We start from the raw sequence: 25,465 nt of genomic DNA, 5'->3' as shown, positions 1-25,465 counted from the left end.
GTACGTTAGCCCACTCTATTTATCAAATTAAAAATAGTTATTATACTTTTGAAATTCATATACATTGGTTTCTTAATTTGTATAAAAACGTTCCTAAACATGAAGTAGACATCAAATTGAGGACAACAAACCCTTGACCGTATAACTTTTACTTTCATGATCAAGAGTGCCCTACTCACTAGGACAATCCGCCACTGGCAGTATGTGAAAACTTTTTTTATTTTTAACTAGTATGCGAAACTTCTTAAACATGAAGACGATAGGAATGATTCATTGATAGAAAATAACCAGAAGTCTCACTGGCTTGCTTCTTGCATTCAAAACTGATTTTCACTAATTAAATGGATAATCTCTTTTCCAAGCTAATAAGTCGGCTTGATTAGATGTAACTTTGATTACGTAGCCAAAGTGGTTGGTTCACAGCCATCATGAACACAGGCCAAAACATCTCTGTAATCTCTTGAGATTGTGAAGGAATCATAGACCTTGCCATCACTGCTCTTCATGTACTCAAACAGAAGTGATGAGTGGTTGAATGCTGTGAGTTTCGTGTACCCAAAGTCCAGATCTTGGTGAACACTCCAAACTGTCTTCAGTGTGCTGAAATCCGATAAGTGGCTGCCTCCTCCTCCAACAACTACATGGATTGTTCCGTTCACCGTCCCCGAATAGTGAGAGATTTCCGAATTCACACATTGATTCTACAAAAACAATCCGGCGTCAAACGATGAATAATCAGTATTGTTTTTGCAGGACTTAATAACTATTGGCTAGTGAGTGTTTGGAGGGACGAGAGCTTTCTCTCAGGGATAGGTTCTCTCTACTGCTTTAGAAGTCTGATGACTTGTTTCTGATGTGTAATTCTGGCCGTCTAATCCTAGCAGGACATATCAGGGTTAGCTTCCTTCTGACCGCTTCGAGCAAGGGGAGGGTAGGCTACTCTCGTAGTCCGATGACTTAGCCCTGATGTGTAGTTCTGGTTGCCTAATCCTCTATTGTACTCGCTATTGTCCGTTAAGAAGAAATGTAGTTTGCAGGACATACCTGATAAATGGGGCATATTCTTTCATAGTTATGGACATGGCCATAAAATGCAATGTCCACCTTGTACTTTTGCCAGAGCTTTTGCATGTCATCTCTTCCCATAGGCTCTGAAAATTGACCCTCCTGGCCATACCAGGAGTTGGTGGAATAACCGAGAACACGATGAGCAGCAAATATCAGCCAAGGCTGTTTGTTCCTGTCAGCAGCTGCAAGGCACTTCTCAATGAATCTGTACTGCTCAGAACCATCCCTCCAATCATGCTCAGTGTCTGCTATGCAGAAGTGGAACATCCCATAGTCTGTTTGATACCTGTAAAGATTCAGGTACAAACAAAAGAACATTTCTTACTTCTCGAAAATCTTTCTTGTGTAACAAGTCAAAATAATGAGGCACATAATCATTTGATCTTATTTACCAGAACTTAGCTCTGTTCTCAGCAGGAACAAAAAACATGGTCTCAGCCGGCACACCACATTCACCACCTGAATCATTTGTGTCATAGAAGCCTCCGGTGTTTGGTGTATCTCGTTCGTGATTGCCGCTGTTGGAGCAAATCATCGTGTAAGTTTCAGAAATGTGAACTTCTACATCAAACACATCAGCAAGGATACAACAAGCAATGCAAACCTTGCAACCATATAAGGCACAGCTGATGCAATGGGCTCCACCTGTGATGTAAACTGGTCCCACTGTGAGATGTATCCATTGGCATAGGGCATATCCCCAATGTGAAAGACTATGTCAATGTTATCCAGGTCCTTGATCAGTGCATCAGTGGTAAGGAGTGCCCCGGGCTGGTAATCAGCGTATTCATTTGAACCATCACGCTCAGCCTGAAATTCGCGCGAGGGCATATGAAACTTTCCTTCAACGAATAAAGATAAATATCTAGGCAGATACATTTGCAGAAATTTTCATTTTCCATTCAACATCTCCGCCAAGCTTTGATTTGCTAGTTTTTGTTTTCTTGAAATTACCTTTCCCATGTCACCGAATATGATAACCTTCTGTAACGAGTCCTGTCCTGGATACGGGGATGACGTAAAATTGTAGGTCTTGCTCCAGATGTAGGAACCAGTGTTTAACCTATGACCAAGCTTGTAAGTGTACCTGTAGAAACAGGCAATCAATATTCGAGCACTACGTACAAAATAAAAATTTCTTATGAATGTGATGATTTTCAAGCTGCATACTTTGAATTAGGCCACAAATTTTTCAAAAAACTTGTATGGAAGAAACCAGGATCGCGCCAACCAACTGTTCGTGCTGGTTCATCTGCAGATTATTACAACAAGAATTTCATTCCACAACAATTTATTTTTCCTTTTCAGTGTCTCTCTCTTTCCACAAATCCTTATATAGAAACTTAGCCTTGTTCTCAGGTCGGCCCTGATGGTAGCCCAAGTAGGCACCCGCCTAGGGCCCCCACCTCGAAGGGGTCCCAAAATTTTTTATATCATGTAAATAACATATAAATACATAAAAAGTTAAAAAATATCATAATTCATTTGTTGGCATAGTAGAAATGCTCGGTTTTATTTTCTTTGGGGTATTGAGTTCAAAACACGGAGATGTCTTTTTTAGTCATTAATTTTTTCTTGTTTTTCAAATTTACTGCCAATTCATCTGGCCAAATGCATATAAAGTTAAAAAACTCAAGTCCCTTTGCAATCTTTTTTTTCTTTCAACTTCCTAATCTCTCCATTTCTATCGAATTTTTAAACCAATTATCACATGGTCTTGAAGATCGTACTTTAAGATAATCAAAACTTTGAATTTATATTTTGCTTTTCAATAATTTTTTATTCAATGGATTGTTTTAGTATTCGATTGCTAGTGTGATGTTGATTTGATGAAAAAAGCACAAGAGAAACAATTGGTGTTGTTGAATTCATTATACTCATCAATCAAGTTTTATTGTTCTTTACTCCCTTGATCATCAAGTTTTATCGTTTTTCACTCTCAAGCTTAGACTTTTGACTACAAACATTTAGTACATCTGTGTCTAAAAACATGAGCCGTGTAATGTTTAAGTAATGTTTGTGTATTTATCTTTTTTTATATTAATTTTTAATGATATTGGATGTGGAAATAGAATTTTTATGTATTTAGCGAATTCTTTTTTATATATATCAATGCACAAAGAATCGGAAATCAGAGAATTTTAAGGTCCCATTTCGAAAACTCGCTTAAGGCCCCCAAATTCTCAGGACTGGCCTACTTGTTCTTGAAATTAGATTTGATCATATGATTCGTACCACACATGCTTCCTCGAGGGAAAGTCAATGTTCCTGCTGGGGATCGAGTTTGAGCTTCTCCCGCGAAACCCCACTCAACAAATGGTACAGCTTCACTGATGTCGTAGCCGCTTGTCCAGGTTACTGTCGTCTGCAAAAGAATAAAACAAACATTCTTAGGAACTCAGTTTCACAGGCACATATAATACATAGCTTAAAAAAATGGAGCACTTTATCAGCATGACCGGAACATAAACGTACTTCATCCCAGTGCTTCCCAAGAGCAAGACGAGGGTAAAGAGGCGCCTTTGGATTTGCGAAAACTACAGCATTAGAAATTGACACTAATTTCGGCTGCATTGCACGAAAAATATCATATACTCAGAATCAATTAACAACAGTTGAAGTGCAAAAGAGAAGTGTGCAACGGATGGACTCACGCTCGACAGCCCGCCGGAGAACAATGCAAATGCGAAATCCGCGCGTTGATTGATCAACCGGAAATACAAAGTGTTTTTGCCTGTCTTGTTGTAATTGGCATTGGAGTGGTTCGCATATTTGTACTGCAAGAAAGGAGAAGTAACAAGATTTGAGTTCAGTGAGACAAATAGCTCGAGCATTTTGAAGTGCAACAACGCCAAGTAACAACATATTTACCTTGATAGGAGCTGTGCATAGATATGGCTCATAGTAATCTTCTGTAAATGGACAAGTTGATGCACTGCAATTATATATTTGACTTGTTTAATTAATTAATTAACTAATTAACCTACAAGCTTTATTTAAACATATGCAGTGGAAGTAAAGAAGATTATGCAGTAAAATATCAAAGAACAATGAAGTGCATGCGGTCTGATGTTGGGTTTCTACCTATATATTTCGGGTTCAAAACTCTCATTTCCCTTGAATTATTATAATAATTTCAAACTCTCCCCCTCTTCCTAAAAATTTAAAAAAATAATAAGAAAAATGAAGAAATATGTGCACGTAGTTTGTGTCCTTGAATCAAAGAAAAATTGAATAATTTGCTGCATGTATGAATCAAACAAGAAAGAAGAGGGAAGCTCATTTGTGTCCTTGAATTAAAGAGCCAAAATATTAGAAAGTGGAAGATCATTAAGAAGAGCAAAAACCCAAGTATATTGAACTGAAATGACATTTTTAATCTCAACCCTATAAAAAATCTAAGGGCTAAAATGAACTTGAATAATAATGAGAGTTACTAAACTCATCCTAGAACCCTATTTCCCCACCCCACCTTATATTACCATCCCTCAAAAAAGTTAAAAAAAAATAAAACACTCTTTCTCCATCCACCTATATTCCTAAAATGTCCTTTACATATTCTACTATTTTGCAGAAATTGAAAGAAATAAACTAAAAAAAGCACTCAACCCAACTACCACCCAACCTCTTACAACACAATGCAACTCGACGGCAACCTCTCGATCTTCATTTTTTTCAAACAAGTCCTAAGCCTCATTCTCAAAGAAAGTGTAGAAATCATCGCATTCCAAGTACATATTTTTTTAACTACCATTTGCTGGAACACATATCCAGCGCTATCCAAACAACCAGTCTTCTATAAAGATCCACCAATGCAGTCCCCAAAAACTTATTCAATTCAATCTCAGTCCAAATAACATGCCTATGGATTTGCTTTCTCCAATAAATAGATCACAACCTATCCAAATTAGCTTGGGAAGAAAGCACACTAACATAAGTAGCTTCATTTGACTTTCACAAAACAACCCAGATGGGAAAAACATTTAGAAGGAAAAAAGAAAAAAGGAGGATAAAATTGTGAGGGAAAGGGGATGAAAATGAGCTGAGAAAGCAATGTAAGAACAATAAAAATCAAAAGTAATGTTATTCATACCATATTTTTATACCATATTTTCATAGCCACCTTAGGTGGTATTTGATGTGGACAGTCACATCATTTGAATTAATCAGATTTTTATTTTAATTCATTATTTAATAAGCTCATAATTAAGAAAAAACTATTTAATTAAATAATGATTATGGTATACGAGAAGTCTTTCTCCTTCATTTTCTTGAGTTTTGCAAATTGTTCAAATGATGTGGCTGTCTACATCAAATGTCACCTAAAATGATATAGAAATGCGGTACAAAAATATGGTACGAATATCATTCCTCAAAAATCAAAGATTGCACTTTGAACAACTTCTTTGTCCTTATTCGCCATTTTGTTAAGAGGTAAATTTGAAAATAAACTTTTTATTAAAATACGGGTGGAAAATAAGACAAAGGCATGAAGATATCAGCATTCTTAATAATTAGAGAGTGGAAAAATTGCACATTACTTGAATTTTGCTGGAGAAAAGACTCCCAACCAGTCATTAGCAGAAGGATTAGGACCAACAACATTCACAGTTACCCATTCATAATCCTTCCCCTGAAAACAGAAAATGAACCAAAAACATCATTATATTAATTTTCCGAACATAACTATGTTTGGACCGCATATTTATCAATTTGACGAACAAATATGATACAAAATTGTAGTTGATGACGTTACCGTGGTGCCGAGAAGTAGAGGGGACGCATGAACGGAAGCCTTTTCGTGAATCGCGTTCACGGTTTTGTGGATTAAAATCTTGGAAAGTGGTTGCACTCCATCACCTCCCTCCTTGTTCCTGTAATGTTTATGACCTTCTGAGAAATTCACTAAGAAAATCAATAAGAACGTGGCTTTCAGAGACAAGAAGCTGAAGAAGCTCTCCATCTCTGTTAAAAGTGGTCAAACCCAAATTTGCCTAACACTGATACGTCCCAAGCCATATTTATGTACAACTTCAGACCAGGTTTAAGCACTAATTAATTTTTTTAGTCTTTTTTTTTTTTTTTTTTTTTTTTGAGAACTATTTTTTTTTTAGACTTTGATGCAGTGATTATTGGCTTGATCTTGTAGATAATATTTATTTATTATTATTGTCCTTTTCGTCGGCCGGTTTCATTGGATGCCATAAAGGAAGATACCAGAAGAAGAAAGGACAAAGAAAACATTTGACTGAGATGTCGAAATGTTGCATGTCTATTCCTCCAAGTGGATTTGGAGTACCGTTTGGTACGTGGGACGAGACGAAACTAGAGTGGGGCAAGACGTTCCGTCTCACGTTTGGTGCATCTAAAACGGGTGAAACGAGCTGTTCCACGGAACAAGTTTTGGGTGAATTTTCGTTCCACCTCACCTCCCTGGAACGACTCGTTCCACATCCGTAGAACACAAAATTATAACCTCTCCGTCTGCTTCTTCTTCCTCCTTGTTTCCATCCGAGGGCATCTTTACTCCCACTCCGTTCCGTTCCGTCCTATCCGTCTCGTCCGTCTCATTCCGTTCCGTCCCGTCCCGTTTGCATACCAAACGATACCTGGAGGAACGGACATGCAACATTATACAATCATAACCGTTATCTTATATCGTACAGTTATAAATTATTTAAAATTTATTTATTTATTTAAAATTAAACACAAATAGTATCTAATGAAAACTGACCGCACGATGTACTATGAACAGTTATGATATGAAAATCCCTAGGATTTCCACAAAGAAAATCCGAAGAGGATCCTCATCCCCTGTAAGTCTGCAATACTACAATACTACCACGTGAGAATTTAGGGCACATATGATATGTTTTTTTGTTGAAATGAAATGGCAAGAAAAGTCTCTAAAAAGTATAATTGCCTACAACCTTATGTTACTTTATGTTTTGACATAATATTTTATAATATCAGTATGAAAACTAACGTTAAATTGTAAGATGGTAGAGAAGAGTTTCACTTTGCCTTCTTAACATTTCTCTTTTTTGAAAAATAAAAAGTCATGAGAGTCCTTGGCTGCAGAATTAGATCATGGTCAAACTTTCCTACCTACTCAATCTAATTTTTAGTTTTTCAAGTATTAGTTTACGTGTTTACATATATGAGATTGAGAGGCTGAGAGCTACATAAATTTCTTTTTTTTTTTTTTTTTGGTATGAAGTAAATGCAAGGATAGCAAAGAATCGTGATGCTACCAATATCTTATGTTAGCAAACATAAGTTGGGAAGCGAAACAGGTTAAGAGAAGTGATTTTCAAAAAAACAAATTTGTAGCTTTTATGCTTTTATTATTTATAATTATCATGTTAAATAAATCAAATGAAAATTAACGATAATAATTAAATAAAAACGTGTAAAAGCAGCTTAAAAAAATGTGTAAAAATCATTTCTCATCCCTTGATATCCATTCCAACACATTTCAAGTCAATAGACATGACAATAGTTCTTTAATACTGACACGTTTTTATAAGTGATACGACTAATCTACACTAGATATGAAAAAAGGGGTGTCCTATTCAAACACTTTTTCATTTTTTAAATTTCTTACACACTTTTTATTGATTGTGTTATTTGATTTTTCTTTAATTTATCTGATCTAGCAATTAAAAATTAAAAGAATATGTGAGAAATAAAAAGACGTGAATGGATATTACACCCTAAAAGAAAAGAAAACAGTTTGAACTCAAAAAGTAAGAATTGGAAAAGAAATCCCTACTCACTAAAGCAAATCCACCACTTACAATAATTATAAAGAAAAACTAATGAAAATAGTTTGAAAATTTTGAGTTTTAATAATAAGGATAAAATATAGAGTAAAGTGAATAGTACCATTATTGACTTTTTAGTGTAAAAATATGGTTTTCATTAAAGTGAATAGTACCGAAAGTTTTCGTTAAGTTCCCATTATAATCAAAGGGATCCCTATTTTTTTGGTAAAAAGGGGACTAGTTGTGAAATCCACATTACGTCAAACTTTAACGATTCGAACCGTGTATTTTTCAAGTTACACTTTATAGATCATCCTTGTAAAATATTAGCTAAATCGAAAATGTTTGAGGCATCTAATTTAATTCAAAGAAATTGACGAACGTTATGTTCTAATAAACATTGAAATTTCATCATGGCAATCAAATGAGTAAATAGTTTTAGATTAAATTAATTTTTTTTGCAAAGATGATTTTTGAATGAAAACTTAAATAATAAACGGTCTAAATTATTGAAATTCGATGTATAAGGGCCCCACAATTAGTCCCCACTGTTACCAAAAAATGAACATCCCTTTGGATTAAGGCTGTGTAATTATAATAATACTCTATTTTTGTTTGCATTGATCACCTCTAAAATCCAAATCTCTTATGGTTGACAATGTTTTAAAATTGTGTTCGATTGTAGGGACAGTTCATAATTGAATGAAACATTATCCTACACCTATTTATGACTTAAAATATCGACACACCCTCCTGGGAGCAACTAGGACAAACAAAACCATAATTAGTGAACTCTTGTCCCATCTTTGATTAGCGATAACCTTTCTTTGTGTCCCATTTAGTACAAATGCATATATGCCTTTGCCTGTAGTTGCAAGTTACGCTTTACAGTAGTGATTGAAAGTAATAATGTTTAAGCATCTTGATACAAATTTAATCTTTATCAATTTTCTTTCTCCTTAGCATTTAACTATCTAATTCATTAGCGATATTATTTGATTAAAAAGAAATTATATGCCTTTACTTTTAATTTGCTTTGAAACTTTTTCTTACTTTTTATGGCTTCTTTTGCTACAATTATGTTTGATGCTGTTTTGGGTTTTGGCCATGAAGTTTATTTTCTGAGTTTTTATCATAAATATTTCTTGAAATTGACCAAACTTATCATCGTAGTCCTTCATTTTCAAAATCAATAAATTTCGTCTTTGAATTTGACTATCACACATCAATGTAGCCCCTACCGTCTAAATTCGTCAAATTTTTTGTTAAATCGCTGATGTGGCAAAAAAATCTTTTTTAAAGTTAAAAAAACAATTAAAAACCGAGTAAAATAATTTTGTTTTGTAATGAATTAAAATTTAAATTGAAAAGCAAAAACCAATCCAGCCCAATTCGCCATCTGCCACGCTCACCCGCCACCCCCCAAGCCTAGCCACACCCCGGTGGCGGTTATGCTGTTGAGCTACTTGTGAGGCTTGTAGTCAGTCTCTCTGTCTTTGCTTCGCAATCTGCACCTTTCTCTCTCTACCTCTATTGCAACAGACGTCAAGGTTTCAATTAATTACAAATGCTCTGTTTATCTTCAACTCTGGCTAAGATTTTTGCTCGCGCCCTTTTACCCTCTTCAGTGCCTTTGCCTCCTCATTACCCAATCTAACATTTGGGTTCTTTTGTTTTCCATTTTTTCTCTCCTGGCTTTCTTTCATTTTACCATTCTACCATTAAAGATTTAAGATTTATAAGTGATACGACTAATCTAAACTAGATATAAAGAAAGGGTTGTGCAATTCACACACTCGTTTTTACTTCTTACACACTTTTTGTTAATTGTGTCATTTGATTTTTTTCAATTCATCTGATCTGACAATAAAAAATTAAAAAGATATGTAAGAAGTAAAAAAAAATGTGTGGATATTACATCCCAAAAGAAAAGAAGATAGTTTGATCTCGAAAAGTAATAATTGGAAAAGAAATCCCAACTCACTTAAGCAAATCCCCACTTACAATAATTATAATTAGGCCCTTTATTCAAAGGTATTCCCATTTTTTGGTAAAAATAGAGACTAGTTGTGGAGCTCACCCCACATTAAACTTCAACGATCTGAACCGTCTATTTTTCAAGTTGCACTTTATGGATCATCTTTGCAAAATATTAGCCAGATCGAAAATGTTTGAGACACCTAATTTAGTTCAAAGAAATTAACGAACATTATGTTCCAATAAACATTGAAATTTCATAAGGGCAATCAAATGAATAAATGGTTTTGGATTGAATTGATTTTTTTACAAAAATGATATCTGAGTGAAGACTTCAATAATAGATGATCTAAATTATTGAAGTTCGATCTATAAGGGCCCCACAATTAGTCCCTACTTTTACCAAAAAATGAATATCCCTTTGGATTAAGGCTCTGTAATTATAATAATACTCTATTTTTGTTTGCATTGATCACCTTCAAATCCCTTTCATCAAATCCACTGAGTCCACTTATCTGGGCTCTTGAAATTTGATTCAACGACTACAAACAGAGAACCCCTTTAAAAGTTACAATAACTTTAGTCGTCGGATCAAATTTCAAGGGTCCGGATAGGTGAACTTGGTGGAAGGGATCCGGAGAGGATCCCTTTCCCACCTCCAAAATCCAAATCTCTTATGGTTGACAATGTTTTAAAATTGTGTTCGACTGTAGGGATAGTTCATAATTGAACGAAACATTATCCTACACCTATTTATATTAATTTTTTATAGAAAAAGAAAGACAAAATAGAGAATGTGAGAGGAGAGGATAGAAGAAGATTGAAAGAGGAAGGGAAAGAATCCTAATCCCCTTTACATCAACTAATGACAAACAAAACCATAATTAGTGAACTCTTTTCCTATCTTTGACTAGTTATAACCTTCCTTTGTGTCCCATGTAGTACTAATGCATATATGCCTTTGCTTGCAGTTGCAAGTGACACTTTATGGCAATGATGGAAAGTAATAATGTTTAAGCACTTTGGTACGAAGTTGATCTCTATCGATTTTTTTTCTCCTTAACATTTAACTACCTAATTCACTAACGATATTGTTTGATTGAAAAGAAATTATATGCCTTTACTTTTAATTTGCTTTGAAACTTTTTGTTACTTTTTATGGCTTCTTTTGCTACAATTATGCTTGATGCTGTTTTCGGTTTTGGTTATGATGTTTATTTTTCGAGTTTTTATCATAAATATTTATTGAAATTGACCAAACTCATTATTGTAGTCTCTCAATTTCGAAATCTATAAATTTCGTCCTTGAATTTGGCTACCACACATCAATGTAATCTCTATCGTCTAAATCTTCAAATTTTTTGTTAAATCGCTGACATGGCAAAAAAAATCTTTTTTAAAGTTTGAAAAACAATTATAAACCAAGTAAAATAATTTTTTTTTTGGTAATGAATTAAAATTTAAATTGAAAAGCAAAAACCATACCAGCCATATCACCCCAGCCCAATCCGCCATCTGCCACACTCACCCGCCACCCCGGTGGCGGTTATGCCGTTGAGCTACCTGTGAGGCTTGCAGTCAATCTCTCCGTCTTTGCTTCGCAATTTGCATATTTCTCTCTCTACCTCTATTGCAACAGACTTCAAGGTTTCAATTAATTACAAATGCTCTGTTTATCTTCAACTCTAGCTATGATTTTTGCCCGCGCTATTTTCCCCTCTTCAGCGCCTTTGCCTCGTCATTACCCAATCTAGCATTTGGGTTCTTTTGTTTCCTTTTTTTCTCTCCTGGGCTTCTTTCATTTTACCATTCTGCCATTAAAGATTTAAGATTTAAGATTGAAGCTTGAAGGTTTGAAGGGAGCTGAGCTCATTTTGCAGATAATGCGTGCCTATAATTCAAATCCCCACACTGCCAAATAGAGCACGCCATTAAATGGATTCAAATACCCACCAACCCAGTTGCACCAACCAATTCTGGGTAGCTCAAAATTTGCTTTGAGCTCCCTCCTCTCCCATGTCGTCGACGGGGTGTGACTCGCTTGGGGTGGATGGGTGTGGCAAATGGGCGGAGGGGGCGAAGAAGATGTGGTTGGGTTTTTTTTTTTATTTTTATTTATTTATTTGGTTCTAATTGTTTTTTTAACTACAAACAAGTGAAATCTTTTAGGTATATTGGTTGTGTGAGTTTTTGCCACATCAGCAAACTAATAGAAAATTTGACGGATTTGGACAGGTAGATACTACATTAAAGTGCAGTACTCAAATTTAGGGGCGATATTAATTGATTTTCAAATTGAGGGACCAAAGTGATGATATATGACAATTTCAGAAATTATTTGTGATAAAAATCCTTATTTTTCCTTCTTCTATCTATTATACAAGCAAATATTGAGGAGGATAAATCGAACATAATATTGAACTTTGGGTGCGAGGCATTTGCTCTTAATTACATGAATTACAAGTCATTGTTTTTGTTTGATACTTTTGCGAAGGTTTTCATTTTCTATACAAACCGTATTGGGGGAGGTTGAAATTGGACCTAAGACCATATGTAGTAGTAATGCACTTAATCACTTAAGTTACAAACCATTTCCTTGGTCAAAATTTCTTTGTTCACAAAACAATTCTAAATTACATTCAACAAAAAGAGAGTTTCAAACTCATATATTAGAAAATGGATATATTACTATTGTCAACTGGCCTAAACCAAGTCCGAAACACAACATGAAGCAATAAAGAGTATGGGATTACATTTGCTTATAAATTAAAAAAGTGGGCCTATACCAACCAACGAGAACGAGAAGCGACAGCTTCGCTCCCCAGTTCATATTTGTGGAGATTTCAAAGATTGCAATCCCAAATACATGTTTACTTAACATAAATGAGAAAATGAAAGAATTAGAGAGATTAAAAATAGAAGAAGTATGAAAAGGAAATCAAATCAACTAGTCCCTCCTTGTCGATCTAATTCCTAATGTTTAAGTATTTGATTACGAATTTCAATAACAAACTTATACTCCTTCGATTTCTTACGTATAAGTAAACGTAGAAAAAAAATTAAAGAATAAAATGATTCCTTTACCTATATTTTAGACTAAACGCAGGAAATTTAAAAATCAGAATAATTTAAATTCATATATGTTATAACTAAACATGTCCTAATATTTTTTCGGTCTCCAAAATAATAATGTCAAGGTCACATCAAAATTCATCTCGACCATAAAAACTAGCAGGCCACAAAAGAAAGTAGTTGTCTGCCTCTTTGAATTTTTGACTCTGAAATCAACGATCCATATCAGGTGACCATCGTGATCCAACGGTTGCATTTTTTTTTTTATTTTTCTTCCCCATATTTCTGCTCTCGCCCATCCAAACCGTCTCCAATCCTCTTGTCGTGTGTCATGTATTTGGTGCCTTTCATAATTGTTTTTCATGCGTTTTGTGTCTAAAAAGAATTTAAATGTAATTTGTGTGCCAATGGATGGTTTAGTAAATTTCATATTTGTCAAAATTTTACAACTTTTAAATTAAAATGTTCATAAAAAAAAACTAAGATTACTTGTATAACATATATATATATTTTTTAAATGTTAAGAAAGAAAAAAAAGACTAAAATAGTTTTAGCATTTCGCATTTCCTTATTTGGAATTTAGCATTAGGGTTGAAGATGGTCCTAATATATACCGAAAGTGCTAAAAACATGTTGTGACTTTCGAAATCTAAACAATTCCAGACAGGACACAAAGAAATTATTTTTTTATGAAAAAATAATTCCATCTTGTCCCAATATATATACCGAAAGGGCAAAAAACATGTTAACTTTTGGAATTTAGCATTTCTGGATATCTTATCCTTACTGCAAATAGGACACAAAGAAATTATTTTTTTATATGGAAAAAAACGAAATCGTGATCTAATATGTACAGTGATCACAGCATATCTTGTGATATATGCTCCGCAGCTCTTGTCCGAAGAAACTTTGGCCCGCGAAACTAAAAGTCTGTCAGTTACTTCACAAACGTGGATAATTAACTTGTCTCCGCTTCTACAGTTGTTTCGAGGGAGGATGGCCTTTAGGAAGGGGATTGTGTTGAGCTCGATGTTTAAAATATCTGTATTAGTAAAAATATCGATATGTAAATTTATGAAAATATTTATAAATATACTAAATATTGAATATCGATATCTATATCGATATCGGTTGCTATCAATAGAAATGATGGAAATTTAACAATAAAATTTTAGGGTTTGTCAAACATTGATTTCGAGGAAATATAAAATTTTCTCCAATATGTAATAAATATGTCAGAAATATCAGCAATATATGCTTATTTTAGATTAATTAACAATGTGAAGCGAAGTTTAGACTTCAACCCTCATTTCTATATCTTTCTCTGATTTTTTGCATATTTTTCATGGAAATGTCAACCGTATCAAAGAAATTTTAAACTCTGGTTGAGCCGAGCCAGAGGGATTGTTTAATACTTTGTTCTTTGATGTAAACGTTACCATTCTAATCTAATGAAATTTCTAACTTTAGAAAGAAAAAAAATTATTGCGTTTCAAATTCAAATTCTTCTACTATTTTTAGTGTAGAAAAATTATATATATATATATTGTAGACATAACTTACTGAACAATTATAAAGTCCATAGAAAGAGAGGGTGCGGCACATAGAGAGAAGAGAGAGATGTGTAATTGTGAGGTATGTTCTATTTCATCCCATTGTGCCTTTATTTATAGTAGTAGAGAAGCTTAATTCCTTACCTAAATATGATTACAACTTTAATAGGATAATATCTAACTCTAGAGAATATTCCAATATATCCTTAAATACACTAGGATTTACACAATCATATTCCTAATCTAATAAGACTGCAACATTATATAAATGTAAATTTTTAAAAGTAATGTTACTCTTACCATTTCAAATATACCACAATTTCATACCATTTTATGTAACAATTAAGGTGGATAATCCACGTCAATTAAGAAGAATTTTATGACAAATGAGACGGATAATCACATAAATTAAAAAAATACTACGATTTTTTCATTAATAAAAAAAGATTAAGAAATCAATCTCTTGCCATCGTCGTCTTGGTTCTCAAGATTAAAAAAATCAATCAACCTCTAATTTTTAAGTGTCATCAGTGTATGTTCCTCCCTTCCTCTTGCCATCGTCACTTTTTTTTGTTGAAATTATTATAGGCTTCTTGTATTTTTTTTTTCCTTTCAATTTTTATATGTCACTAGAGTTTGGATGGAGTGCCAGTTAAAATAGGAGAGAGAATAATTGAAAGGAATGAGGGATGAAATGGATGAGGATTCTCTTTAGATTCATTCGAAATATGAATGAAAATGAAATAGGAGAAGAAAACATAAAAATCACAATTTATATATTTTTAATTAAAAATCTATGAAATTTAAAAACTCAATTTAGCTGATTTAGACATGTTCAACTCATACGTCCTCTAAAGCGAATTATCGTGAAGATGTTCTTCACAACCTGCCGACATTGTTGGAATTTTGGCAAAGAAGTGAAGAAATAAAATTACAAATTTCGAAACTCAAATGTCAGCTCCAATAAAGTCTAGACTGGGAGGTAATTAACTCTATATTGGCACATGTGGCCTCTTACACACCAAGCATTTGGCTTGGTATTTTATATTATATTGAAACAACTTTAACGTTTCGACAGACATGAGAGGTCATGAGTTTGCATAAGATAGGGTTTTCTTTCTTCTTGAACCCTCTTCGCCAAGCTCAGCCATGTTCATGGATTCCGTCGAAACGCTAGCACTTATCTATTTCCAGATCACAAATTTATGTAAGAAACAAGGAAAATGGTACTAATGGTATATTTGGTATGCATTTTTTTTAGCCGTTGATGAGCATATTTGAAGTCTTCCATGTTTAAAGGCCCGATATCAGCACTCCCACTCAAGCCGGAGCTGGTTTACCTTCTGCTAGGGCTGCAGCAACCTCTTGCATGCCATCAGTGAAACATATAAGATTAAAGTTACGTTAAAAAATGGTGAAAAAACACGAAAGATCGACCTTTTTTTTCCTTCTCCAAAAGCTCTTTAATCGGATGGCGTGCAGCAGTTACACATAGATCCTGCATTGTAGTAATAATTTTTCATATAGACACTAGATCTGTCATCAAGGTAAAAAAAAAATTGTTTCCAGTACTTCGAAAAAGAATTCAGATCCTGGCTTTCCTTTATAAATTTAAGTAAGAAGTAGTACAGAATGACGTGTTTGAAGTATCAATTACATTTTTCCACAAGAAGCAAGAAAACGAGAAAAACAATATCACACATTTATATATTACCTTAAGGTCACACTCGCTATTGCATCAAAATCAGCATCAGAAGATAAGTCCTCTTTGGCCCGTTTGACTTTCAATATCTTTGCTATATTGGGGAGCATCCGGCAAGTTTACCATCAATGTGTGTTGAATGCAAGAAGCTAATATAAACGAAGGAAGTGTGACAATACGTCAATCTTTTGAAGGCATAAAATGATGGCTTAAAGGCCATCCCACAACCTTCTCTAAGACCTACTCCAACCCTTAGAGTGAAACTCAAATTTTAGGTTCTAACTTACCTCAATTTGCTCCAACCCTTGGGGTGAATATGAGTTAAAATTCAAAACTCATTTACGAGGCAAATTTAGCCCGGGATTCCCTTTGGATTAGGGGGCTGGCCCACCATATATGTATATATTTTTTTAGTTTTATATTTATAAATTCATTGAATTCGATGGCTAAAATCTAATTTGATCAAATTCAACGGTAACAAAAAAAAAAAAAAAAAAATCTAACGGTTCAAATAATACAATGGCTAAAGTAATTAAAATTTTTTTTTTATCCGTTTCATATTCTTTCGTAGTGTTCCACGAGTTTCATGGAGCCGATTTAGTGATTTTTTTAATATTTATCGGAATCTAAATATTTTTAGGCTAAAATGTTCATAAAATTAAATTAGGATATTCTACATAATTTTTTTTCCTTAAAAGTTACTTTAAAAAAAATATTCTAAATTCATTATTTAATAATCTCGGGCTAAAAATTTAACCCATAAGACCAACTCCAATGGTGGGCTAAAAGCCAAATTACCCCCCAAACACACTCCAACCCAAGGGGAAGTTTTGAGCTAAATGCTAAATCAATGCCAAATTCCCCCCGAAATTTAGCCCAGAAATCGGGGTGGACTCTACCCAATATTTATCGGAATTTAAATTTTTTTAGATTAAAATGTTCATAAAATTAATTTACGATAGTTTACATATTTTTTTTTTAAATTTAATTTAACAAAAAAAATAGACTAAATTCATTCTTTAATAATCCCGGGCTAAAATTTTAGGGTAGAATGATTGCAGTAGAAAAGTTGTTTTTGGGCTAAAAGCTAAATTTTTCGGGCTAAAAAATTTGACTTTTAGTCCAACCATTGGAGATGGTCTAAGGGTTGGAAGAGAAAAATTGTTTCTAGGTTAAAATTTTTAAATTTTACTCCAAGGTTGGAGGTGGTCTAAGCTTGCAAAACAGGAGACAAAAAAAAAGTCACGTAAGTTATCAAAAACTCATCAAAACCTTACGAAACTAACGAGTTCTTGACATATCAGAAATAGCGCGCTTTCATTTGCAAGTATTTGATCCTTGCTGCATAGTGTCTTGACATATCAGGTGCTGCATCTCTATATATGTTTACTTTGATCACTAGAAAGTCTAACCGCAACCTCCCTTCCAAACATCCTTAACGTAGGCTGTTTGGTCCAGTGTGACATTAGCAAGAAATGCTACTCCCAAGCTTAATGTCTCGTTCGAGTCACAAATCGCTGCTATTTTGCAAATTTCTTTCTTCTCTCTTGGAACCCTTTCTTCACAGTTACAGTGAGACTTGCTCACTCTGGAAATACAATGGACACGCTTGCGCTGCAACGTCTTCATTGTGATCTTTTTGTTCTTTTATCTGCATAATTTTTCGAAAAGTTCAATAGCGCTTGTCAGATTCATATCACAGGCCAACTTATTGACTTGGACATGTCTCTAAAAGTACCATTGATTAACTGAATTTGTGACAATCCTGTGACTATGAAGGCGAGCTTGCTTCGGACAAGACAGTGGACATAGCAGAGGGTTTACTTCATCAATTCACGTCCATTACGAACATAGTAAAGAGTCAACAAGAAATGCAGAAATACTTGACATAGCAAATGATTTTAAAGTTCTGTAACGTAATGTGATGGCTAAATTTCGGATGGATACCTTTCAGTCGTTATACCAATTAAGCGATTTAACTTTGTAATGTGGCGACCTTTAGATCTGAAATTCCTTAGAGAAGCGCCTTCTCCAAATGTACTGAAAAACACTTAAAAGACTTTTTCTACTGAACATATTTTAACGTTTTCTACCAAAAACTCACGAATACGCGGTCTTAAATACAGTTTTAGTTATCTGAAAGCGCTTGAAATCCCCTTCAAAATACAATAATACTTCAAGAATACATTGTCGATTGTTCGATGCACAATTTCTTGTCAAGAATACATCATTTGTTGATCAGAAAAAAGTGTTCATCATGGAGCTAAAGTAGTTGGTTCACAGCCATCATGAACACAAGCCAAAACATCTTTATAATCCCTTGAGATAGTGAAGGAATCATACACCTTCCCATCCTTGCTCTTCTTGTACTCAAACAGAAGCGACGAGTGGTTAAATGCCGTAAGTTTTACGAAGCCAAAGTCGAAATCTCTGAAAAGGCTCCAACTCGTTTGCACCGGGCCAAAAGCAGATAAGTGGCTGCCTCCTCCACCAACAACAACATGTATAGTTCCATTCACAGTTCCCGAGTAATGAGACTTTTCTGTATTCACACACTGATTCTGCAGCACACGAACGTCATTGATGAAGGATCAGAATACAACATGTGTGCAATTTCTAGTTAATACAATCTTTTGTGTGCGTTACCTGGTAAATGGGGCATGTTCTTTCGTAGTTATGGACATGACCGTACAATGCAATGTCCACCTTGTACTTTTGCCAAAGCTTTTGCAAGCTTTCCCTTCCCATAGGCTCGCCAAATGCGCCACCTTGCCACTGTGCGGACGAATAACCAAGAACACGATGAGCAGCAAATATCAGCCAAGGCTGTTTCTGCCTGTCTGCGGACGCAAGGCATTTCTCAATGAATTTGTACTGCTCAGAGCCTTCCCTCCAATCGTGCTCACTGTCAGCTATGCAAAAGTGGAACATCCCATAATCTGTCGAATACCTGTAAAAGAACAGTTACAATATGCTTAACTACCCAATTTATCAGATGATTGGTATACTTTTATTTTTGCAAAATAATTGGTTTATTTACCAGAACTTCGCTCTGTTCTCAGCAGGAACATAAAACATAGTCTCCGCCAGGACACCACATTCGCCGCCTGAATCATTGAGGTCATAGAAGGATCCTGTCCCTGGTGCATCGCGTTCGTGATTGCCACTGTCAGAACACTTCATGTGAGTTTCAGAGGGAAATGTGAACTTATACATACATGCACAGAAACAAGGATAAATCGAGCAACAAACCTTGCAATCATATATGGCACATTTGATGCAATCGGCTCCACCTGTGACGTGAACTGATCCCACTGTGAGATGTATCCATTGGCATAGACAATATCTCCGATGTGAAATACTATGTCAATGTTATCTAAGTCCTTTATCAGTGTATCTGTAGTATTGAGTGAGCCGGGCTGATAATCAGTGTATTCATTTGAACCGTCACGCTCAGCCTGAAATTTATGAAACGAAAAGTAAATTTTCATGACTCAGCTTGATAATATGAACATTCACCAAGCCAGATAGTTCTTATTTTTATTGATGTTACCTTTCCCATGTCGCCAAATATAACCACGCGCTGTAATGAGTCCTCCCCCGGGTATGGTGATGACTTGAAGTGGTAGGACTTGCTCCAGATATAGGAACCATTAGATAATTTATGACCGAGCTTGTAAGTGTACAATGAGTTTGGCCACAAATCTTTTAGAAAACTTGTATGGATGAAACCAGGATCCCGCCAACCAACTGTTCGTGCTGGTGGACCTGCGAATCACAAGAACTTTCTTACATTAATTTTCTTGTTTCGATTGGCATTATCTGTATGAATTGGATTGACCATATGATCCGTACCACACAAGCTTCCTCGAGGGAAAGTCAGTGTTCCTGCTGGAGATCGAATTTGAGCTTCGCCCTTGAGACCCCACTTCACAAAAGGTACAGCTTTGTTGATGTTGTAGCCACTTGTCCAGGTTACTGTCATCTGCAAAAGAACAAAAGAACATTATTATAACTCAATTTCCGTCCAGATTTTTATGAGAAAGGAAAGTGGTGGATAAATTATATAAACTTACTTCATTCCAGTCCTTCCCTTGAGCAAGACGCGGGTAAAGGGGTACATTCGGATTAGCAAAACTTATAGAATTAGAAACTGCCACCAGTTTTGGCTGCATTTTGTGGATATATAGTTAGACAACACTTGAAATGTCAAAGTTAGCGTGAAGAAACACACGAAAATGGCGACACACTTGAAGTTTGATTAGTCTTTCCAAAAGCAATCAATTAGCTGAAATATTGAAACAGTGATATTTAATATTGTATGAAGCAAAGCTGAAAGAGAAGGGACATGAACGCACGGTAGACAGCCCGCCTGAGAATAATGCGAATGAAAAATCCGCCCGTTGATTGATCAACTGAAACTTCAAAGAAGCTTTGCCCGTTTTTGTATAGCCAGCATTGGAATCATTGGCAAATCTGTACTGAAATGAGAACATCAAGATTTCAGTACGCAGGTCAACGGTTAGAGAACAATAAGAGCTATAATTTCCTCAAATTCCAAGAGAGACTATGAATTTGAAATAACACAAACCTTTATCGGAGCTGAGCATATATTTGGAGCCACTTCTCTATCGTCGGTAGGTGGACAAGTCGATGAACTGCCATAAAAGATTGAGTTCGTGAATCTACTAATTTTTTTTTGGTGTGAAAGTATGACATTCTATATTAATCTAATCAATGGGGAAAGCATCCGCTCTAGTCAATGTGATTACACCTACGCTTGCAAGAAACGGATTATGTTGAAAACAACGGAGATTAAGAGTTAACAAGATGGACATTACTTGAAATCTGCAGGAGAAAAGACTGCCAACCAATCATCTTCAGCAGGCTTCGGACTTGCAACTTCAATAGTTACCCACTGAGAATCTTCCCCCTGAGCATAAAGTGAATTTTTCAGCCAAAATCATCGTGAAGATTATATAGATACATACATATATATATATATATATATATATGTATATATGTATATGTATGTATATGAGAAACTTCATAAGGGGATTCCGCTCCGCTGTTCATGTAGCGGGATACCCGATGTATATACGTATGGGCTAATAGCGAAGAGATACAGGTTGACATACTTTGGTGCCAAGAAGGACAGGGTAAGCTTTGACGGAAGCATTTTCGTGAAGGTCGTAAACAGCTCGGTGGATTTGAATCTTGGACAGCGGCTGCACCCCATCGCCGGCGTGCTTCTTGTGACTGTGATCAGCTGCTGTGAACTGCACCAGCAAAACCAACACCAACACAACTTTGACGGACAAGAAGCTGTAGCCCTCCATCTGTCCAAACTTCTGAGACCCAAGTGTTTAATCCTTGATTTTTCAACCATCTTGTACATTAGCAGGCCAGCCAAATTTGTCTCTACCTCTTTCTAGCCTTTCGTAATTGTTGACTAAAATTGCCGACTTTTGTGTTGAATTTATTGTTAAGCCTGCACCACGTGAGTGAGCTAGAGAAGCTGCATTTCTAAGATTCTTATTATTTATTTCGGTGAATAATTGTCTGCGTTTTAGTAGTATTTCTCTCTACTTATACGTGGAAGGTTTCAAATTTGAGTTGTGAGGATGGCGAGTTTAATATCAATATTACGGTTGGCTCTTTGTTTGACTTAACTAAAATTCTCAATTCTTTTAGTTTAATATCGTCGGATAAAATATAAAATTAAAAAACATACAAAAACAGAGTCTCACCCATATTCCTTATTGTTTAGGTAATAAACAATCACATTTTTAAATATTAAATTTAACCTTGTATAGCTAATTAACTATTTTAAGAATCTTGCAGTGCAAAGATAGCCGATTGACCGGACTGTTGTCGTTTAAGATAATACTAGATTAAATTCAAAATTTAGTCTCGTTAGCATTACTCTTTCGTATATCCAAATCTATAAAATAAGAACGGATATGTAATGAATGAATTCGATTCTTCACATATATCATACTTGAACAATCAGGTATCATTCTAATTTATGACTTCTGCTTCCAAGTCGGTAAGCACGCAGCCAGTGTAAACACATACCAAGCACACGGCAGTTTCTAAGCAATAACTTAGTCTACACATTTGAACAAGTAGACTTTGAAGACTTTGAAAAACATAAAAAAGGTAGATTTATGAGAGCATATTCTCCGTATCATGCTCTTGCACCACAAGCTTCTTCAGTTGACGAAATTAAAATCCAATGCAAGTCAAGGTTAATGATTCATTAATTTAGGAGAGGCAGTGTCAGTACAATTACAACGGAAATATATAATCTCAGTGAAGTAGTATCCGGGTTTCCCACCGTTCTAAAAATCCCCGTCTAGTGCCGCCTAAGCTTAGGCGCTACACGATTAGTCACCGTCTCGATTAATGCTTAAGCGTTTGAAAATTAAGGAAAGGGCGTCTATACCCGTATAGATGCCCGCCTAAACTACCTAAGCACCCGCCTAGGTTGCGACTCACTTAAATAGAAAATAAATAACTTCATTTTGCATTTTATTTTTTTTAATAAATTGTAAGAGACTTGTTGAATACTTAAATAAACACACATTATATGCTAGTTCCCCATGTTTTCATTATGTTCCAATTCTTCTTAATATATATATATATATCATTCTATTTTGTAGTTTATGATGTAATTACATATATTTTAAGTATACACAGACACTTATTTACATGAAATATAATAAATTTATTTAAATTCGCCTAGCCCCTCCCTAACTGCCTAGACGCTAGACCCCAACTCGCCGCCCAACTAGCATTTAGCGTCTTTTAGAACCTTCTTTTCCTAAGAAGAACTATCATTCGGATCAGTTGAAAGCGAAAAAAACTAGTAATGAGCCAGCAAAGCTCTAGCTACATTACAGAACTACAAAAGTGCTGGCAGGACTCCGGCACGAGCTTGGTGTTACACATTCCCTTCATTTATTCGTATCTACGCGCGTTAAAAAGATGGGGGCAAGCAGCTTCTCCAGCTCCACTAATCTGAAACCACATGAAAATAATTAGTAAACAAACAGAAATATGTTCTGGAGAATAAAATGCAGCAGAAAACATCAATCGTGGACTTACATCTCGTATTTCTGAATTGCTTCCTTTCGTTTCATCGCAAATGCATCACTATCTTTAGGTACATTGACAAACGCATTGCACACAGATAGTGGAGCTGGGAAGCAGATCAAACCAACAGAATTTGAGTCAAATAACAAAATTAAGAAGAAAAAAAATGCAAAAGCCTGTATAGCATTTAATATAATCTATATAGCTATCAATAGCCTTTAAACCGAGTTTATTTGATCATTAAACAGTTTATTTTGTTCAATTTTAGGCAATGGCTCCATTCTCCGTAATGCAACCAAACTAGAGAATGTGCTGTCGAAAAGACAAGCACATCGATCATTCCATTAGAATGGTTTTCAAATATTCCCTAGATTATAAAGAAAATGGTCCATACATGGCACTGGAGCTTCTTGTTTCATCTGCACGTCTTTGTGAACCTTTAGAGCGGCTGGTGTGTCGGGCTGCAAGATAACCTGCTCAACACGAGCAATATGACCATGTAACCCATCTAAACAGCATACAGAAATACATAGCAGTCGAGTGAAACTTTTGAATAGATTATGATCATTTAGTGGATGCATCCTCCATTGCAAGAAATAAAAACTACTGAGACAAACAATTCTTACTGATGTGGTCCATATGGAAGAAGCATCTGCATCTTCAGACGGACGCTTGGAATTTTCTAGGGTAATTGGGCTAAAACAAGAAGTATCCAATACCTTCCTCTTTTCCCGCCTCTTCAATATCTTCATATGGCACTTCTTGATGTAGTGCATCAAATGATACTTAGAATGCCTAGAGCACAACTCTGCTTGGATATCCGGGTTCTCAGTTAGCCAGTCTGCTATATCTTTGGACTTAACCACGTCATCTTTATCCAACGATTCTAACCAAATATAAACCGGTCTCCACTGATCAGTGCGTTTAAATCGAGCATGTGGAATATCAACATCACCTTGGTTTTCTTCCTTTCCTTCCTGCCATTTAACATTACAGAAACCATGTCAAAACTTCTGCATAATACAAAAAGAGCATTAGCCTAAAATCGAAAACCAAAGCCAAGTTAAATAATATTATCAATTCAAACATCAATGGTGTGTTTCCCAAAATCGATTAGTAAATTAGAAAAAACACCGATGACAGTTATAAGTTTTGCAGAAACACAAGAGCTTAATTGGAGAAAAGAACTCCTCAACTATCTACTCGCCACGCTCTAATTGATTCTTAGTTGCGAAATTCCGTTCTTACCTTTCTCCATTGCAAACCAAAAAGAGTATTTTTCTGAAGCATGGGGTTCGAGGTGGCCTTTCGCAAAGTGTAACCTTATCATGGGTTTATAAGCGAAAAGCCCGATCATTTTAACTCTATCCATAACCACATTTGCCTAGTAATCTGCCAGAAGGCACCCAAAACTTTCACTAATTTGCCTAAAAATCTCATCTTTCTAATCCCAATAGCTTCATCACACATAGATTACACCTTTAACAAAAACCCAATTTTTATTCGAAGGATTATCAAAATTTGAAACTGAATTGGTGAATTTGGGACCTGACTGGGGAGTCGCATGCAATTCTGAATGGCAATGAGGCGTTGGCAGAGGTCGGCCCGGGGCATGGATTTGATGCCTTGGGGTATGAAATCGAAGTTGGAGTCGATCCAGGCTTCGACCTCGTCCATGGAGACAGCCTTGGCCTCGGGAAACGAGCAGAGCCAAGCTCGGGCCATGGTCTCCCATTCCTGGGAGGACTGCTCGCTGGCGTTGTCGGTGTCGGAAACTCTCTGTTCCGCCGCCGCTTCTTCTTCTTCGGTTGCCGCTGGCGGTGGTGCTGGTGGTGTCGCTGCTAGGGTTTCGTCACCGGAGCTCGACATTTTGCTTCCCGCGAAGAGAACGGAAGCTGACAGCGCTGCGAATTTTTGCAGCTTTCTGTGAACTGCAATTAAAAACAGGGGGTGGAAACGACGTCGTTTTAACGGTGACATCTATTTTCTATTTATTCATATTTTAGCCCCAAGAGTTGAGCTGAGTTTCAAAAATAGGCCACAGAATCGTAGTTTTAGCTTTTCATACCCTATTTAAATTGTACCAATTTAAAACTTCCATCACGTTGACCAAAAGATCCGCTAAATGCAGAATGATCGTGTGTAAGAGGAGAACAACTCGTACAGTCACCATTACATCTGGTACCGATAATACAATATTATATGATGATGACGTCTGATGTTGATAA

At 35.5% G+C, this 25,465-nt stretch overlaps 3 protein-coding genes across 4 annotated transcripts; all 3 read right to left on the bottom strand.

The window, feature by feature from the left end:
- Nucleotides 1-195: 195 nt before the first annotated feature.
- On the bottom strand, nucleotides 196-6,130 carry LOC103964054 (nucleotide pyrophosphatase/phosphodiesterase). The gene is made up of 12 exons (XM_009376939.2): nucleotides 5,825-6,130; nucleotides 5,610-5,701; nucleotides 3,940-4,003; nucleotides 3,723-3,845; nucleotides 3,544-3,636; nucleotides 3,304-3,433; nucleotides 2,239-2,320; nucleotides 2,023-2,155; nucleotides 1,673-1,878; nucleotides 1,461-1,586; nucleotides 1,045-1,354; nucleotides 196-701 (listed from the first exon to the last, which is right to left on the bottom strand). The coding sequence occupies exons 1-12, from the start codon at nucleotides 6,029-6,031 to the stop codon at nucleotides 396-398; spliced, it is 1,872 nt and encodes a 623-aa protein (XP_009375214.2). The 5' UTR covers nucleotides 6,032-6,130; the 3' UTR covers nucleotides 196-395.
- Nucleotides 6,131-18,285: 12,155 nt separating this feature from the next.
- Nucleotides 18,286-21,606, bottom strand: LOC103958029 (probable inactive purple acid phosphatase 27). Its single transcript, XM_009370253.3, has 11 exons — nucleotides 21,278-21,606; nucleotides 20,981-21,072; nucleotides 20,731-20,797; nucleotides 20,498-20,620; nucleotides 20,216-20,308; nucleotides 19,995-20,124; nucleotides 19,693-19,907; nucleotides 19,392-19,597; nucleotides 19,180-19,305; nucleotides 18,786-19,089; nucleotides 18,286-18,700 (listed from the first exon to the last, which is right to left on the bottom strand). The coding sequence occupies exons 1-11, from the start codon at nucleotides 21,476-21,478 to the stop codon at nucleotides 18,395-18,397; spliced, it is 1,863 nt and encodes a 620-aa protein (XP_009368528.3). The 5' UTR covers nucleotides 21,479-21,606; the 3' UTR covers nucleotides 18,286-18,394.
- Nucleotides 21,607-22,764: 1,158 nt separating this feature from the next.
- Nucleotides 22,765-25,232, bottom strand: LOC103964051. Of its 2 annotated transcripts, none has more exons than XM_009376935.3 (5): nucleotides 24,786-25,232; nucleotides 23,864-24,214; nucleotides 23,632-23,710; nucleotides 23,250-23,343; nucleotides 22,765-23,162 (listed from the first exon to the last, which is right to left on the bottom strand). In XM_009376935.3, the coding sequence occupies exons 1-5, from the start codon at nucleotides 25,215-25,217 to the stop codon at nucleotides 23,099-23,101; spliced, it is 1,020 nt and encodes a 339-aa protein (XP_009375210.2). In that variant the 5' UTR covers nucleotides 25,218-25,232; the 3' UTR covers nucleotides 22,765-23,098. The 2 variants fall into 2 exon arrangements, with proteins under 2 accessions (XP_009375210.2, XP_009375211.2); XM_009376936.3 differs by having other exon boundaries at nucleotides 23,957-24,214.
- Between the last annotated feature and the right edge of the window lie 233 nt (nucleotides 25,233-25,465).

This window comes from the organism of the source record quoted next, unplaced genomic scaffold, assembly GCF_019419815.1.
Source record: "Pyrus x bretschneideri cultivar Hongxiangsu unplaced genomic scaffold, Pyrus_bretschneideri_v1 Contig3, whole genome shotgun sequence".
Classification (NCBI taxonomy): Eukaryota; Viridiplantae; Streptophyta; class Magnoliopsida; order Rosales; family Rosaceae; genus Pyrus; species Pyrus x bretschneideri.
This window is presented reverse-complemented; position numbering and strand designations above follow the sequence as displayed.